Source organism: Limulus polyphemus, unplaced genomic scaffold (assembly GCF_000517525.1).
Source record: "Limulus polyphemus unplaced genomic scaffold, Limulus_polyphemus-2.1.2 Scaffold1315, whole genome shotgun sequence".
Classification (NCBI taxonomy): Eukaryota; Metazoa; Arthropoda; class Merostomata; order Xiphosura; family Limulidae; genus Limulus; species Limulus polyphemus.
Genome location: NW_013666925.1, coordinates 41,268 through 61,227, shown reverse-complemented (window position 1 = coordinate 61,227; position 19,960 = coordinate 41,268). Strand labels below are relative to the sequence as shown.

Below are 19,960 nucleotides of genomic sequence, written 5' to 3'. Positions count from 1 at the left end.
TTGTATAATGTCTTGTCACACCACAGAGCTTCTGTATAGCTTGTATGGCTCCTGGTACTCCTTTGTTATCCAGCACCTTGATACTCACAGGGGTTTATTGAGTTGCAGAATCTATGACAAAGTTGCACTTTTGGCCATCCAGCTTTCCTGTCACGTAGACACTATGTGTGCTTGGCATTTTACACCTAGCTGTTGTGAATTTCACGATGGAGGTTGGTGGGCATCCCTTAGCACCAACCACTAATGGCTTCCCGAAGCTGACTTATTGGTGGTATTTTTCTTACACTGGCTCCTCAGATGTCCTTGCTCTCCACAGTTCCAACAACCTTTCTGGGTAGCAGCCTTTCCTGCCGTGACATCTTCCCTGTGTTGAAGTTGCCAGCATTGAGCTCTCTTGTTTGTTTGTTTTTTAAGTTAAGCACAAAGCTACACAATGGGCTATCTGTGCTCTGCCCACCACGGGTATCGAAACCCGGATTTTAGCGTTGTAAGTCCGCAGACATACCGCTGTGCTACTGGGGGGCGAGCTCTCTTGTGCCCAGGTTTGTTACAGTGCCAGCAAAGTCCCTCAAGCCTCTCTGAAAGCTGCCATTTTGTGGCCTTAAATCCTGATGACTGTACCAACCTTGGTACTTCTGTGCTGGACTTAACATAGGATTCGAATTCAAGAGTTCTGGCCATTGCATCCTGCATTGTAGATGGGTGTGCTTGCTTTACTTGTATCTTCAGTTGTGGACTGCCCAAGGCATCTACAAACTGATCCCTCAGCAACAGCTTGAGGAGATCGGGTGGTGCAGTTGGGTAGGCCTTGTGTGCCATGCTCTCCAAGTCCTGTGCCAGTTCTTGCAGGCTCTTCCCTTTAGCACAGACTCTAGTCCTAAACCTACCCCTATAGACTTCGGACTGATTTTGAGTTCCATACCTGAGTTCTAGAGCAGCTACCAGTGCTCTATAGTTGTGTCTGTTATCTGCTGACAACTGTCCAAGTATTGCCAGTGGTTGTCCCTTCAAGCTCATTGCCAGATACACTGCTTTCTGCTCCTCTGTCCATCCATTCATTTCTGCCAGGAGCTCAAATTGTGCTCTATATGCTTCCCATGGTGCCTTCGCATCGAATTCCTGTGGCTTCCTTCGTATTAGATCACCCCTATTGCTGACACTCATGTTTAGAATGTGACTTCTGACAGGACTGAAGATGTCTGCATTAGGGTTTAGCTGCGGGGTCTGGAAGGGGCTTCCTGTTGTCTGAAACTGATTAGGTCGATGGCTAATATATCCTCCTTGTGTAAAATACAGTAAATCATCCTTTAATCTATTTAATTCACTTTGAAATTTACTAATGTTTTCCATTTGTGTATGTTGGCTTTCTCTCAACTGTTGGAGACTTTCTTCTTGTTTATTTTCTTTCTCCTCCAACCACTGCTGTAATCTCTCTTTTTGTTCGTTTTCTTTCTCCTCCAACCACTGCTGTAGTCTCTCTTCTTGTTTATTTTCTTTTTCCTCCAAGAACTGCTGTAATCTCTCTTGCTTATTTTTCTGTTCGAGCTGCCACTGTTGCAGGTTTTCTTGCCACTGCTATTGTCTCTCTTCTTGTTTTATTTCCTTCTCCTCCAACCACTGCTGTTGTCTCTCTTCTTGTTTATTTTCTTTCTCCTCCAACAACTGCTGTAGCCTCTCTTCTTGTTTATTTTATCGTTCTTCTTGTTTCTTTTGCTGTTCTTGTATTGCTGCCATCAAATCTGCTAAGTTGTAGTTTGATTTGCCACCTCTGGTTTCCATTTTTTTTCCTTCCCACTCTCTGACACCAATTTGTTGTGTATCTGCTTGTTTGTTAATTTCCCGTAGAAATTCTTCCCAAGAAACTTCAGCGATACAAGTCCTTTCTTCATTAAAACTAGTTTATTCTTTCTTGATACAACTTTGCAATACACAGAATTTCCACAGTCAATACGTTTGCAATCTCGATAACAAAACACACTTTATATTACCGTCACTACCGCTCGCTTGACTCAATTATCTGTCTCTATATCTATTTATCTATCTGCCATCATATCTCCGCATTATTTGTCGGACTTATATACAAAAAAAGAGAGTGCCTAGAACAGACTAGAGTTGTCAATACAGTTCACATATCTGCTAACTAATACTAGAAACAAAAGCACTCTTCTAAGAATAATAATTTATTTGGAGTGTTTGGTTGTTTTTATGTCTTTAAGTTCAACTCAATGTTCCTTTCTGCATTAAAGAACTGTCTTTCTATGAACTCAACCACAAATTATACAATACATATCAAATTGGTATTTTGTCAGTATTCCTGTGAATCTGAGGGTCCAATGTTCGAATCCTATTGGCATGATATCATGATCCCTACTCTGAGGCAATGTGTTCTAAAAGTTATAGTCAAATCACAATACTCAACTAACATAGCCCAAGAGTTAGGGATAGATTCTATTGACTTGCTATGTTCTCTCTAGTCTTTCAGTTTAAAACTGAAGATAGCCCCTATGTGTTAGCTTAGTATGAAGCTCTCAAACAAACAAATAGCTATATATATAAAAAAAATCATATTAATATTTAGATCTTAGGCGTATGTTATCCATTTCAGGAAATTGTTTTATCTTTCACGTACACGCACAAAAAACAAACTTTCACTTCCCAACAGTACCTTTCTTTTTTGAAAACAATATTGTATCTTCATTCTGTTTGTATATTATACCATCATCCATTGCATCAGTTATGTCTTCATCTATTGCTCTGAAAGTAAAGTAAATGTTATGTTACGACACTTACAATTTTCTTAGCATAGAAAACTTTCTACCAATGTAATCTGTACGATTTGTAGTTTAAGAAAGGTAAATAAATACATAATTGTAACCCAAGTTACAAAAACAAAACAACTAATATATAAATGTATTATTTTTAGTTCTATTGTTAAGTGTAAAACGACTGTTTTAAACAATTTAAAGCAGGTAACCTGTAAATGTTTTGTTGTATAAAGCAAAAAGGTGACTCTTCTGAACAACTGTATTTGTTTGAGATATAAATCTAATTATAAACACCTTAGTTGTGATAAAAAAGGGGGTAGCCAAAAAATGATTTAGTGTGTGACTTAAGGAAATGAAGTCAAAACTGGTGGCCAAACTAGTAGCTACACTTATAGCATTGATAAGAACTTTATAACAAATTTCATTCATTAGTTAGCAAGGCCACATTTTTTGTTCAACTTGGGGCATGATGGTGGGTAAAACAAAATACGTGGCCTAGCTAACTAAAGAATGAATATTTGCTTGTCAATACACACCAACAAAGCACAGCAAGTAAGAAAGTGACACTCCATAATAACCCACAAAAGCTTTAAGATCACAACCCCATTATTTGGAACAGACCTTTACTTTACAGAACCAACCAGCTTCTTTAAAATATATGGTGGGAGTTTTTCCATTCTAAAACAGTGTTAATAGCTTGCTTTATAGTAACGCCATGGAATTTAGATTAACAGTTTCTTGTCATCATACCATGCAATCGGGACAACCATATCAAGCATCATTATTTATGCTAATTGCATAAGCTACTATCATGTAACACTAAGCACTCTTTAATTAGGATAATTTCATAAAATTTAGTAAATTTGTGCTGAAAAGTTGGCAATAAACAATCAATAACAACCACCATCCGTATCAGTGTTTTGAAAACTTGAGCTGGAAACTGCTCATCTAGTTTGCTTGGTCTAACCAATACTTATGTATCTGCACATCCTTTCATATTATAGTTTTGCTGCTCTAAATCAGCCATCTTTAATCTGAATGGCAAAAAACTAAAAATGGACCATTTTTACTCTTAGACAGATAGCACATGCGAATTTTTGTGTAGGTGTGCACAAAATTTTTTGTCAAATATGAGTAGTTTTTATTGAATAAATTTGCACATGTGGTTTATATTTACATCAAATGAAACTCCTATAATTGTAAGTTGTAAAGATCTATCAGTGTATCAAATTTGAAAAAAAACCCATAAAAGTTAAGTATGTTTTTCTATCAAATACTTTCCGTTTTTTTGGTGCAAAGAAAAAAGATAGGAAGAAACTCAATCAAAATTGGGATATTATATATCAGGTATTTCTAATGTATTGCCTTGAAATTTGGTATTGGAAGTAGGAGTCCAGCAGAGCACATCCACTGTGATAGTTTGGTTTACCACAGTCTGAGATACAGAAGGTGGAAAATTGCTCAACTATTCCTCCTGTTAATAACACACAGTGCATTCTACAGCAGGTTGTTTTGGATGCACGAGACACTACCGTGTGTCTTAATGAATTGTTTTTGTTTGTATCTCTGTCAGTAACAAACTGAATACAATCTCAGAATCAGACAGGTGTAATACAATATTCTTTGTAAACTCAACAATAAAGATTGCTTTTACTTTCCTAGGGTATATTATTATCATTTTTTTGATCAGTTTAATAACAGAAGATAAGCTTTAAAGGTATATTTAGTAACTTCTACCAATGGTAATAATAGTTAAAGAAATGTATCAGTAGTATAACAGGACTACCAAGTCAATGATATACTCCCACCCCAATCTGTGCTAGAAGACCAAACAACTGAGTTAGAACAATTAACAATTAGACCAACTGACTGATTTAATACGTTAAATGGTACCAGCATGATAACCAATGTATTGATTTGCTGGTTCCGTATGAGATTCCTATCAGCATGTTGACTGGTGTTTTGATGTGATGGTTCTATATAAGATCAATATCAATATAATATCTAAAAGAATAACTTACTGATTCAACATGAGAGGTTGTTTATCCTCTAAAGCTGTAGCAGGTCCATACAAGTGTGCAAAATGGTCACTGGAAACCAGAAAAGACATCAGTGTTCAAATAGATTAAAATTGTAGACACAATTCTTAAAAACTTAAGTTCACAAATGCAGTTATTTGTTTTCTTTTCAGTAATTTATCATTTTAATTGTAATTCCATCTTTGATAAAGGCAAATCACATGCAGATAAACTATGTATTTACTAAATTATTTCTTTAAAAAAACAAAAAACTATTCTTTTGATGGTTTATCACTGCAACCAAATAGAGAGTCCAATCTGTTTATCATGCCTATTATGTAATTATGTTCACATTTTACTTAATCATTAGACTTTTATTTGAAAAACTTACAGGATAACTCTAAGCAATCTAGCCACAATGTGGTATTCTGACACCATCTGGCTATTATTTATTATAAGAAAGCTTCTGTTCTGAGACATCACAACCCTCTACTGTCGACTGGTCTAATTTCTATAATTATGTAAACACTTAAAAAATGATACAATGAAAATTTTCAGAGCTTAACCATTCAGTTTGTCTCCCATTTATATCCTCTATAAAGTTATTGCCAAGTATAAAATGGTTTGGATGTATAATGCAATGATCTTTCAGTATTTCTCAATGTATAAAATATAGAAAATCCTCAATCGGAAGTCCAAATCTGTATCATACATAACATTTGAATATCAAATTGGTACTGTGTACAACTCTTGAGTGTTGAAACATGTTATTTGGTCACAAAAAATAATACTAACCACATATCATTCAGTACTACTTGTACTTACGCAAGAACGGTCTTTGTGTACACTCGAGTCAAGCTATTATCAGTTTTGGTGTGTTGAAGCCATTTCTTGAAGTAGCGATCATCGTAGTAACAAAGGATTTTCTAAAAAATATTGGCTAATATTTTTATTCAAGTACTGATTTATTTCAGATAGTTTGATTGGACATACCAAAAGCAAAAGGTTGAATCAGAATGATCAGACTAGTTTTGAATAAAAAATTTTACATAATATAAATTTTGTAAGAAATTTAAAATCTTCCCAATTTAGAATTTTAAATACTGACAGAAGTAATGTATTTATTACATAAAATAAAACAACCAAAAATTCAAAAAAATAAGTTTATTACTTCTATAATGTTTCAGGTTCAAGACGTTCTTGAGGAAATTTATGTTTACAAAAGCAGTCACTTTAAATGGCTACGTTACATTTCTCTGTATGCCTAACTTGTATCATTCAACAGCTGGGTTAAAATGTTGGATGAAAAGTGTTTCTGGACACTTTAGCCATTCCAAATCTATATAATAGGTTCCCAATTTATTTAAAAAGCTGCTTCAGGAAATTTGAATTTAACTAACAAATAGTATATACATTATATGACCGTCAATTTTCATATATAAGAATATTGAAACAAGAAATATTAACTGATATTACTTGAATAAAGGTGTTACGTGAACATGAGGCAAACTACTGAAACAAATTACAGTTAATTCTATAGCAATTTGTTTTAATATTTATATAAAAAATAAATAAACATGAATAGTGTTTAAATAAAATAAATAATTATTAATTCTTACCTAATAACCTCATTATTAAATAACTTAAATAAAACTGGTAATAATTACAATTCATTTGCTTAATCTCATTCATGCCATAACAGTTGTTGTTCATGAAAACTGGTGATATATATTGTTATGACAGCGGAAGTCACGTGATACTGCTGGCGCTGGTAGTGTGCGTGATAAGTTTCTCGAATGATTGGGGAAATCCGAGTGTGTTCAAGATGCTCTCTTTGTTAGTATATAAGCCTGGCAGAGAAAGCCAGTAGAAATGAATGAAGAGCGAGTTACTTTGAGTTCCGTGTAAATTATAATTCTGTTAGTTTTAAGCTAGTGAGCCGTAAAGTGTGTGTTTTGCACTCTTCGAGAGCAAAATTATCAAGATTGTGAATCACTGTGATTTATAGCTTGTATTATAAAAGTTGTTAAGTTTAAAGTGATGAGAAACGTACTGATTGTGGAACTACTGTGTACTAAAAGTTTGTATTGAGGAAGAATAAACTGGTTTAATCAAGAAAGGACTTGTATCACTGAAGATCCTCAGAAAGAATTTCTACCGAAAACAAACAAACTAGCAGACATGCTAGCACCTAGACCACTAATATGTCATATCTTAGCAGGCCTAATGAACCTTAGCAATGGACGAAAGACATTGTCAGCACTGAATATAGTGTAGTTAACGCATTAAAATATATTCTCCTTTGCTTTCACTCGTGGGTTCTCTGACTTTTACTTTTAGATCAATACAAATAACACTGTTAATCCTTACACTTAATGTTTATAATTAAAAAGAACATTTCTTGCACATTTTTTGTGGTGAAAATGACGAACTACATATCAAACTTTTGTAATAATTTAGAAACTTTTACCTTCCAATAATTCTCACTATGATTTCCTGTTACTTCCTCTATTCCAGCCATCATGTTGTCAATTACCTGAAAGATTCATTTTAGCTATTTGTCTGCACAAATTGCTTGTGATATCATACTTACTACCCCATTGTAAACTTACTTAACTACAGATAGATTCATGATAACTTTAGACTAAAAAATAATATGATGATAAACTAAAGAAAAATGTTTGCTTTACCAGGAAAGCAAGATTTCTTCCACTCCTTAATCATTATTACATCATTTAGATGTTAATTATCTTATTTAATTTTTATAAACTTAAGATAAGGTCATATTTATGTATATGGTAAAAGAGTATGGTAATCCAAAGTTTACCTTTGTGTTAACTTCCTGAAAAAGTCTGTAATTTTCTTTCTTCTGGGTTCTTATTTTCAACAGATTAACTAGAGGTTTGACAGTACTACCCTATAGAGGGAAACGTGTAATGATGAAGATATTGAAATTATCGACATAAAAACATAGCCTAGTCATGAGTGAATCCCAAGATCTCTGACGTATTAAACCAGTGCTCTACATTACTGATATTTATAAAGGGATCAAATTCTATGTCCTCCCCCCTCAAATTCTTACCAGTATAATAAAAAGGATACGTAAAAAATCGCAAGATACGGATTGATTAGTTCCCAAAGTAATGAATGAGGTAATTGTCACTAGATTCTTTTATTCTCGTAAAATATTAAGAGTAACTTGAAAATAAAATAAAAATTTAAATTTCATAGGGGCGAAGTTTGGGTTTCTTATTGGTAAATTTTTCATTCCTAAACGTTTAACTTTCACATTTGTTGAGGGGAAAAATATATATAAAAATAATGATTTATTTTACTGACTTTATAATGTGGTAACTATAGGGTGATGATATATTCAATAAAAATACATACAAATACAAAACTCACCTGAATAAAAACTGTAAATAAGACCATAAAAAGTGTAGCTGTGATGAATAAGGACTTGTTTGGAACAGTTTTTTTGTCCAACATAATAACCAGGGAAAATGCCACAGCCCCACGGAGCCCTCCGTATGCCTGTTATACATGTGGATATTATCAGAAAAATGTCATCTATAAATAATATTGCTAATTAAAGAAGGCTGAATTTGTATTAGTTACAGTTACATATTAAACTGAAGAGGAATGGCTCTTTGATAGTTAGTTGGAGAGAAATGACTTTCTGATAGTGAACACAAGAGGGCTGACTAAGTAATCAACTAAAGAGAGCTGGCTTTTTGGTATTAACTATAAAGGAGGCAGAAAATATGATAGCTAGTTAAAGTGGGCTAATATTTTGATAGGCAAAACTTTGATAATTAATTAAAGATATTGAAACTCTCATAGCTAATTAATGGGGGCCATCTCCTTAATAATTAGTTAAAGATGGCTAACTCCTTAATAATTAATTAAAAAGAACTGAATTCTTGATAGTTAATCAAAGATGGCTGACTCCTTAATAATTAATTAAAAAAGGACTAAATTCTTGATAGTTAATCAAAGATGGCTGACTCCTTAATAATTAATTAAAAAATGACTGAATTCTTGATAGTTAATCAAAGATGGCTGACTCCTTAATAATTAATTAAAAAGGACTGAATTATTGATAGTTAACTGCAGAGGGCTTACTTTTTGATAGTTAGCTACAGAGGGCCAACTCCTTGGTAATTAACTTAAGAGGGGTAACTCCTTGATAGTTAACTTCAAGATGGCTGATTCCTTAATAATTAAATAATGAGGGCTTACTTTTTGATAGTTAACTTAAAGATGGCAGAGTCCTTAGCAGTTAAATAATAAGGACTTACTTTTTGATAATTAACTACAGAAGGCTGACTCTTTAATAGTTAACTACAGAGCTGTAACACCCACATAACGTTCATGTCACTTTTCGTATATACATTCCACAAATTAAAGGTACATAATTCATATCTGCTTTAGACTATCAAATCAAACAGCAGAACCTTGAAGAACATCCAGTGTTTGATACATAAACTTTTACAGTATATGATGCCCAAGATGGTGTTACCTATTAAATATTCATGCTTTACTAGCTTGTGTTTCACACACTGTAAATGTCCCATAAACAATCAAGATTTTATATGTCATAAACCATTTCACACGCTGTAAATATCCCATAAACAATCAAGACCTTATATGTCATAAACCATTTCACACACTGTAAATGTCCCATAAACAATCAAGACTTTATATGTCCTAAACCATTTGACACGCTGTAAATGTTTTGTAATCAATCAAGACTTCATATGTTTAAACCATTTCACACACTGTAAATATCCCGTAAACAATCAAGACCTTATATGCCATAAACCATTTCACACACTGCAAGTATCCTGTAAACAATCAAGACTTTATATGTTGTAAACGGTTTCACAAGCTGTCAGTGTTCTGTAAACAATCAAGACTTTATATGTCATAACCCATTTCACATGCTGTAAATGTTCCAAAGTGTATCAGATAAAGTAAGGTTGACATGATGTTACACATTCCTTATTGTAAACCAGGTTACCGAACAATAATGTACTTTAATATTATTAGTCTCATATATCACTACTATATGTTACATTCTACCAGTTAAACAACTGATATAAACAGCATTTTAATTACAATTTTATATTTTATTGTCCAGAGAGCCTGATAAGCCTTGGTATTGAGCCAAACTCTCCATCACAGCGGTGTACAGTATACAAAGTAAGTTGAAATTGCAACATTGGAATCCAGTACTGGGTCAGCAAAGAATATCTGTATTATAATTATCAGCTTTGTTTTAATGTAGCACCATACTTATTACTCATTAAAGATTCTGTAACATCTACACAGTGTATCATTCCCACAAACATCACTTTATCAAATGCATGCCATAATTTCTATACTTGTAGTTAAACTAAGTGCCCAAAACATAAACATGGCTTTATCAAATATGTATCATAATTTCTAGACTTGTGGTACAGATGGTGCCCAAAACACAAACACGACTTTATCAAATACATGCCATAATTTCTAGACTTGTGGTACAGACAGTGCCCAAAACACAAACATGGCTTTATCAAATATGTACCATAATTTTTAGACTTGTGGTTCAAACAGTGCTCAAAAAATAAATATGGCTTTACGAAATAAATGTCACAATTTCTAGACTTGTAGAATAGTAAGTGCCCAAAAGAAGAACTTGCCAAATCATAGGATTTACCAACCTCTCATGCAATAAATGTTTTATTTCCACATGGAATATTTAAATAAGCCACTTTACCATAACAAACTGCTCTTCAATATTGATGTTGTGCAGTCTTTCAAAGTAATTGGCTAAGAAAGTTAGTACATAAACACCTGTAAGTATAGATTAAAAGAACAATAAACTTTAAAAATATAGTAAAAAAAAACACATAATTTTACGATAAAAACTAAAGGCTTATATAGTACCCAATGCAGACGAAACAAGCAGTCCTGGATTTATAGATAAATATTTACAAAGAAACAATGTGTTATCTGTATGATTTAAAAACATTAAATAACAACATAATTGTACTGTATTTTAAGTTAGAATATACTCTGTAACATTCACTGAGTAATACCTTTGCTAATGGTTAATGACAATTAAAATGATATATTAAGACATAAAGGTAAATCAGTTGTAATAATGAACATCACCAGAACTGTCATGACTATCTTTACTTCACATCCACCATTTTATTTAAACAATACTGTTCATTGCATCAGTGCTGGATTTAGACTTGGTGAGGCCCTAAGCTATATAAAGCTTGGAGGCCCCTTGTTAAAAAGTTACACGAGAAGGTCTCACAAAGGTGCGTACCAAAACAGGACCTTGGGTCGCCACAAAAAAAATAAAAACATATATATATACCTTTTAATTATTTAATAGCAAGGTATTTAAAGTGAAAAATACAAATTATTGTTTACATATTTATCAATCTGAAATTTTGTGAGGCCCCTGCGGATTGTGAGGCCCTAAGCTGTAGCTTGTTTAGCTTATGCCTAAATCCGGCACTGCATTGTATAGGTATGTGTGTAACAATAATATAAACAGGAAGGATATAAAAATAAGGTAAAAAAAATCAACTCAAAGCTAACCCTTATTATTTAAATATTTATCAGCCTTTCCCTTAAACTCCCTTAAGTTTACTACGTCCACTACATCTGAAGGAAACCAATTCTAAAGGCCAAACACCCTGTTAGATATCCCCCCTTTAACCCTTCTTTATTTCAAGAGAAAACAATTGTAGAGTTCTTAACCTGTCCTTGTATGACAACCTTTCCATCCAAAGTATCATCCTAGTAGCCCTCCTCTCAACTGTTTCCAACAATTCAATGTCCTTCCTAAGGTAAGAAGCCCAAGGCTGAACACAGTACTCTAAATGTGGCCTAATAGTGATCTATACAATGAAATTACAAACTCTTTAAATTTGTATTTAATATTTCTGTAGCTACTAAAATCCTATTTGCCTTACCACTAGCAACAACACATTGCTTGGATGACTTAAGAGATTGATTAACAAGAATACCAAGACCCTTTTCTTCCCCAACAAAATTATATGTATATTTCCAATTATAATCCACTTGCATTTATTATAACTAAAAGCCATCTATCATATATTTACCCAACTAATCAAGTAATCTAGATCCATTTGTAAAGCAGCAGCATGTTCCTCACAGCTAGCAACACCCAAGACCTAAATATATTCAGCAAATATAAGTTATTTATTGTCCATTCCTCGATCTATGTCATTGATGTAAATAAAAAATAGCAAAGATTCTACGACTGAAGGCAGCTAGTTAACACCAACACCTGGAATACTTTTTATCAAAACATAGTGTGACTGACCATCACACAATACCACCCACATGGCTGAAGAGGCAAGTATGTTCAGCAATGTGTTTTGATCTTGCGACATGTAGGTTGCGAGTTTCCCTCTCTCTAATCAACAGGCCATGCATGATTAAATCCAAACTAGATTACTATAAGTATCTTATTATACAATAGTGTTCTAAAAAGGCTTATTTATTGTAAGAAGTGAGGCTCTATTTATACATGCTTCTCATTCTCCATCAGGCTTAAAATGAGCATGATTAAGACTACAGATGGATCACCAAAAGATACAATTTATCACATTTCAGGTAAACACCAGAATTAATTGAAAACTATAGACTTATTGATCAGACGACGAAGTTAAAATACACATAGTTTCAAACCAAGAGCCAAATGATTGAGCCGTAACAGTCACTGCAGAAAGGAGTGGCTCTTGTTTTGAAACTTCTTGTATCTCAACTGAGTTTTTTTATGTCTGTAGTTTTCAATTGATCGTGTTGCTTTCTCTTTCAGACACCAGAAAACATTTAAGTTTCCAACCTCTGGTTTCAAAAGAATCATCTTGAGTTTAAACAGCATGAGGAGGGAGACTATAAGACTTGCGAATATTAAACCTATTTGCCCATAGCGAATAAGACATTCCAAACCATGATCAGCTGAGGCCTAACATTTTGAGTTATATCAGCTCTCATCAGCTTGGTTAGATGAATGATAAAAATACAAACAAGTTTTACACATCTTTAGATATGGGATAAAACTTTGATTGGAGAGCTAATATAGCACGACAATGAAGTACTCATGGTATGTGGTTATTCAACATGGACAAATATCTACATTTAGATTTGACAATTTTCCTACTTGGCACCTTCAACTAGAGGGTCAAAGGTTTTTTGAGGCTCTCAGGATTGGTTACATGGATGTACTTGAAAATTAGTAAAACATGTAAATTGTTGCTCAAAACATGTGTGCAGACTTTTTTTTTTTGGCACAGTTTTTGTTTCTTGTGAAGTTTCACAGCCAACTTAGTGGTGTTTAATATTTCAAACCATACTGCTGCAACACAAACATAACACAGATAACCTCTAACCTTCTTTCATAATGATAGAGCTCAAAGCATGTAACAAAATCTACAGTTAGATGTTCCCCCACACTTAAAGTCATACAAAACTCATTGAGATCGTATTCTCTATCATCGACCAAACTGGGCTGCTGACAAGTGTGTATCAGGGCAGTACTGTGGGTAATACATTCACACATGGTGACAACTAATAGGAGGATGCCAACTGCCCAACTGACATATAAAGCGAACTACTTCACTAAATTTACATGTTGCACAGAGTGCCATCAAACATCAGTATGGTACTAGTGTGTGTGTATAAACAAAATCTACACCAAAACTTAAAAAAAATCACATCTGATTGTGGAAAAAGAAGAGAAACATCTTACTTTGTTCTGTGTGGCCATTTTGTACTTTTACTCTTGAGTGTAAAAGCGTACTGATCAGTGTACTCAGTACTGTAAGTGAGGTTTTCTTTCCCATAAGCTGAATGTCAGTAATTTGCACTTGACATACTTTAATAGTTTAATAAATAGATGTTCTTCCACATCGTGATAAGATCACATCTCATACTGCTTATCAAACATCATCTGCAACCTGAGAAACCTGGATGGACAGTTTCTGTGGCTTTCACCCTTTTGTGTTTCCACCAAACAGCTGAATTTATTAAAGCAGCTGTGAGCAACTGGACATTTAACACCAACCCACAATTTCCCCTGCTTGTGTGACACAATTTGCAGAATGATGGAAAAAATGTGTCTTATTTATTATGGATTATACTGAGAAGTGATGACTGGTTGCTTACATTCTCAAACACCATCCATGTTAGTTGTCATCTTATATGGTTGTTTTACATACAATAAAATCCTTTTTTTTTCTTCTGGTAAACCTCTCACACAGACCAACTGCTAATGCACTGAGCCGATTATCAAAATTGAAAGCACTACCATAAAAACATTTTTGCTGTTTACAGGCTTGTCATGCAAGTTATTATTTATATAGCAGAGTACTAAGAAAACGAATTTCTAAATAACTAAAATTTCATTCAAAGACCACAAAAGAACAGCAAGCCAATCAGACAGTATCAAAGGTTCAGACTTTTCTGCTAATCAAACAGGTCAAAGGAGGTTATAAGTGAAAGTTGGTAAACTGTCCTTACAATAACAGCAGCAAACAATTTTGGATATGATCACCTAGTTCAGGTATGTATTGGCCCATAGATTTAGAATTTTAGGGTTTATTGACTGATGGTATCTCACTTTAACTTTCAACTTACTAGCATAATAATAATTTTATAAATTCAATACCACCAGGGGTTCATATATTGCATCATATTGAGTAACTTTATATCTTTGCTTGTTACAACTCACAGTGTAACAAAATGACCAAAAAAAAACACGAATTAAATCAGTTATTTTCTATACAGGGGTGACCACACAAGTAATTAGTGAGATAAGCTACAGTATTGATCAGTGGTATAACTACAAAGCCACCCAGTGGCACAGCGGTATGTCTGCGGACTTACAACACTAGAATCCGTGTTTCGATACCTGTGGTGGGCAGAGCATAGATAGCCCATTGTGTAGCTTTTTGCTTTATTACAAACAAACAAATAACTGCATAAGATGGGCCTCTCACATAAAAAGTAACTAAAGCCCCTAAATTTATTCCCCCTTGTCAGAAATTCTTAAGTTTGTCAAGGCCCTTTCAGCTTCCCCACGATTGCAATGGTATACTTACACCACTGGTGCTGATGTTATCGTTGATTAACATTTTAGTGCAACACATATGTATATTTGAGACCTCATAAAAATACATTCATGAACTCACAAGTAATTTGGTGCACTAAAAATTTAAAAAATATTGAAAGGTATGATGCACTGACCACATCGTCAATTTCATGGTCAATTTGTGATTTATTTAAAAAATATGATTTATTAAAATTAGTGAATAAGGCCTAACAACAATCTTCACTGTACAACATTACATTTCAAACTAAAGCACAGAACAAAGCAGTAATTTGTGGAAAACCTACTGCAGAATCTTGCAATCAAACACAGAGCAACAGTCCAAAGGACAAAGCCAGTGTGCCAGATGTGATTATCATTCACCAAAACCATTCCAAGAAAGAGGAAGATTAATGTATCACAGATGGCGCTAGAAGAAAGGAAAAAAAAAGATAATTACAATATCACATGCTTATTTGGGAGGATAAGTTAAGAAGAATTTAAGAACTATAGTAATTTACAAAAGCACTTTGTATGTTGTAAGAGAAACTGTATCAATTTGTATAATTTGAAATTTCTTTCTCACAGTCCTGAGAAAACAAATAAACATTAGAATGTTACACAAACAGTTATGTTCCAATCATGCAATCTTTAAACCAGTGGTTTCAAACTTTTCACGTCACATATCCTTAGTCAGACCTTTGAGCCAGTGGCATACCTCTGACACTTGTTAAAATAAAAACTTAAAAGATTGGTTTATAGTAATAAAAGAGGTGCATCAGAAGAAATTATTCCAGGGTGAGTCACCAGTACGTGAATGTTGAGTGCTCATTAGTGGAATACCAATCAAAACTGTCTAACAATGTTGAGATGTGGGGTTAAATGTTTTCAGAGTTTTTTTCCCATATCTTCCCAGGAAGGTATCCATTATTTTAAACTGTATATTCAAAGAAAAATTTACTCTCTAATGTAATTTCTTATATTTTTACAATATAAAATGTGATATATTGAACACTTAGGGGCAGAAGATATGCATATTAATGATATAAATTTATTAATTTAAGATTCTTTAAGGAAGAGGTGAATGACATCTAACTGGTTCAATAAGAGAATGTGTGACATGGCAAGTGACAATTTCAGAGGTGTAGGGGGCAAATTAAAAATGGGGGGGGTAGCAGCAAAGTGAGGGAATATGTACAATGTACAACAGGTGCACCCATTACAGCTAGGGTCCAAGGCTCACCTTAGGGCTCTGGAAGCTCTTGGGTTCTGGATTAAATTTTATGCATTCACCTGCTTTTCCTGAGAGTAAATTTCCTAATTTTGATGCATTTTTACTTTGACAAATTGAAAAGTAGGGGGGACCAATGCCCCCACTTCATATCCTACTGAATTTTCATGATGCCTTAATGTCCCCAAAACATTCTGCATCCTCACTGAGGCACCCCACCAAGGAATCTATAAACACTGATATTTTAACAGTTTGTGTATTTGCTACTGCCCTCCTGATGCTTTGCAGGGGGTCCCCAGTTTGGAAAACCCCCTGCCTTAAGGAATATCATAACTGGCATGAGCCTGGGAAAAAAATTACCAACTAAGATACTGTTGTATGCTATATTTTCAATGTTTTAATTTAGCCCTAAAATACCTAGAATGTTCGTGAAAATTAATGATCGACAGACTTTGTTGAAATATCTAGAAACAAGGATACACTTATAAGCATGAGAATCAGCAAAGCATTGAGTTAGTTTTCAGGTCATTTAGTGACATAGAGGTTAGTTAAGTATCTATTTCAGTGTTAGTTATCACATATATTTAGTTACTTAATCAATTAGCCACGAAATTGTACAAGGAACTTTAGTCTTAGTACCATTAGTGAGTAAATTCCTGTTAGAAGAATACAAACGTTATTTGTGTACTTAGGCCCACATACAAGTGATAGTAGCCTGCAGTAAAAAGTAAGGAAGAAAAACTAATTTGTTATCATTACATGGCCTGGAATCGGCCATATTTTCACCTGCCAAAATATAGAACTCATTACAATGATATTATGAAGAATTCCTTGAGATAGCTCCTTGCAGTTTTATTATACAGGTAAGCACCACCAGGTGCTGCAGAATCAGAGGTGTTAGAATTTTTAAAAATTGGTTCAGTCATTTTAGTGGCTCCAGGCGAACAACATAATAATATGCAAACATTTATGATGCATTCCAGATTTAGTTCTTTTTATCTGTAATCACTAAGTGAACAAAGTTAACATCATGAATTAGTGTATTTTAATACCAATTTTGTTTTCCAATGCATTTTTAAGCAGTTTTACGAAACACCAATAAAAATTATGTCAGCATAGTTTTTCAAGACATAGTAATTAACCATTATAAATAAAAAAAACATTAAAGTTAGAATTTTATATTCTAAATTAACTTACCTCAACATCTTAATAAAGTATTTAACAGTGATATACGACTTCTGAGAAATGTTAAAACGAGCATACTGGGCTTGAACGAGACCACATGCTATAATACTGAAATAAATATAAAACCACCAATTAATTTATCCTTATGCTTTTACCTAAACTTTATAATACAGAAATAACATGTTATGCATTTTTTAAACTAAAAAAAAAAAGATTAATTTTTATTTTGGTCGTATAAAACAATGATGGTTGTAGGCATTCCATAAGTATGAGTAATTCTCTTATAATTGTATATTTATTAGATAAAAATTTGCAAAATTACCATTAATTTAAATGTTCTTCCAAAACCATTACTAACTCACTGATGCTTTCTCTAATACCTAGCTTTATGTTATTAAATGTTTAGTAGGCCTACCTAATTATTCCAGAGAAATGGACCATTTCAGCCAGTAAGTAGGATAAATAAGCTATTCCCAGTAACGCTAAAGGCTCGACCACTACAGAAGTAAATCGATGTAGACATTTTTATTGTTTGTAAAAAAAACTAATTTTCAATATTCTACATACGCATTATAAAAATAGAATATTCTTTTACATCAAATCCTGCTGTACACTTTACATTAATATGAGGTCAGAAATTTTCTTTCTGTAATTCAAACCAATATTGATAACTGTGTCAAACTTTTTTAATCACGAACTACCTGAAATTCTTTACACATCGCAAACTAATTTATGTTATAATAAATTCTACAAACATACATTAATTCCAAATGAAGAAATGAAAGTATCAGCTATGATAAAAAACATTTAAATTAAACATTTAAATCATTCTGCTCAAACTAGTAGCTGTAATGTGATTTTTTAAAAGAGTTAAATAAACAGATTTAACAAATATTTTGAGTGAAAAAACAGAGTGGCAAAACATGGCTTAACTTTTCTAACATAATATTATTACTTTAATTTGAAATGAGATATGAGGTTAATATTAATATTATTAATAATAACTTCAGCTTGAACTACACTATATCTGATGTGTCCTGACAGAGGGTACAAAGCAGTTTTTTAAAGCATTTTTTCCAGTTTGGAAAATATTTTTTGGAAAACATAAAGCTACTAGTTGTAGTTATTGTTTTCACAACAATTACAAAAAGAAAAAGGCCACAAAATAATGAATAGTAGTTCAACATATAATTTCTTTCAATTAATCAAAGTATTCTTATTACAGTCACCATTTGATATAATGTTGTAAACTATATTTTTAATATTTTAATTTTGATGTTTGTTCACTGGAGGGGGTGTATGATGTAATATTTGTAGAACCAAGGAATTTTGTGCAGTATGTAGAAATATGGGTGTGATATAAATACAAGAATCAGTGAGTCAATGAGTGATTCAGTTCAGGGATAGTAATAAGAGTTAACACAACTATTCAGTTATCAGTGAGTTAGCATGTTTGTTATTTATTGATGAGAGAGAAATTTCTGTTGAAAAGTAAATAAGAAAATTAGGTATGCATTAGTATTGCAGTTTCTATAGAAAAGTTATTTGTGAACTCAGGCCTACTACTTATGTAAGAGTGACTGGAACCTGTAGGAAACATTATTGAAAAAAATTAATTAATTTGTTATCGTCCCATGGACTGGACTTGGCAATATTTTTTACCAATTACTCCAAAAGAACTATCAAATGATATAATATTTTACAACGATAAAACATTATACTTTTTCCTTGTGTACTCAGGAGTTAGTAATTCACCATTATGCAAATTTAAGAAACAAATTACATTAAATTGGAAAATGTATTTTTAAGATATGTTTTGTCTATTGTTGAATAACTGATGTAATGTTTATCAATTTTTACCACAATCTTTCCAAGCCTATCTGTAACAGCTTAATCTAAAAATAGTTTTATTTCTGATTCTACCAGTATATTACCTGAAGCTCACTACAAACATATCTTTAATAGTTAAGCATTATCTTCAGTATACAGAACCAAAAGCTTACCTCGAACCTTCTGAGTAAGTCTTGTAACCAATGCTGTGATAATACCCATCAATATTCCAATCAACAGGCCACCTAGACTAACACAAAAGAAAGCAGCAATACCAGTGGCAACCTGAAACGTGAAATCAACCAGAACAAAACTGAATTTTACCATCAGCAAAGTCACTTCCACAACATAAAGTTATAACGATATTCACAGACATTATTTGATAATATAACAAAGAAAGATATTTATTTATTTTTATTCATTCCAACCTTTTTGATAAATAGCACTTGCTTTTCAATGGAATATTTTAACAGTTAGAACAGTAGGCTTGAAATCTGAGCCCTGGCTTGATCAGTTGGTAGAACACCTATCTCAAAACCCTTCTGTGAGCCAGCAGTAAACTGTTTTAAGCTCCAGATTGTGTTCAAGCCCTTCTGTGAAACAGGGGTAAATAGTTTCAAGCTCCAGATTGTGTTAAAGTCCTTCTGTGAGCCGGCAGTAAACTGTTTTAAGCTCCAGATTGTGTTCAAGCCCTTCTGTGAAACAGGGGTAAATAGTTTCAAGCTCCAGATTGTGTTAAAGTCCTTCTGTGAGCCGGCAGTAAACTGTTTTAAGCTCCAGATTGTGTTCAAGCCCTTCTGTGAAACAG

General features: G+C 33.2%; 1 protein-coding gene across 1 annotated transcript in view; it reads right to left on the bottom strand.

The window, feature by feature from the left end:
• LOC106463060 (sodium/hydrogen exchanger 2-like) overlaps window positions 1-19,960 on the bottom strand; it is a 44,743-nt gene that overhangs the window by 13,689 nt on the left and 11,094 nt on the right. The window contains exons 7-17 of the mRNA XM_022390469.1: window positions 19,326-19,437; window positions 17,738-17,819; window positions 17,335-17,430; window positions 15,215-15,336; window positions 10,548-10,624; window positions 8,189-8,317; window positions 7,611-7,700; window positions 7,254-7,319; window positions 5,609-5,709; window positions 4,787-4,855; window positions 2,666-2,754 (exon numbers count right to left, since the gene is read on the bottom strand). Of these exons, the coding sequence (XP_022246177.1) occupies window positions 2,666-2,754; window positions 4,787-4,855; window positions 5,609-5,709; window positions 7,254-7,319; window positions 7,611-7,700; window positions 8,189-8,317; window positions 10,548-10,624; window positions 15,215-15,336; window positions 17,335-17,430; window positions 17,738-17,819; window positions 19,326-19,437 (1,033 nt within the window). The remainder of the gene's footprint in view (window positions 1-2,665; window positions 2,755-4,786; window positions 4,856-5,608; window positions 5,710-7,253; window positions 7,320-7,610; window positions 7,701-8,188; window positions 8,318-10,547; window positions 10,625-15,214; window positions 15,337-17,334; window positions 17,431-17,737; window positions 17,820-19,325; window positions 19,438-19,960) is intronic.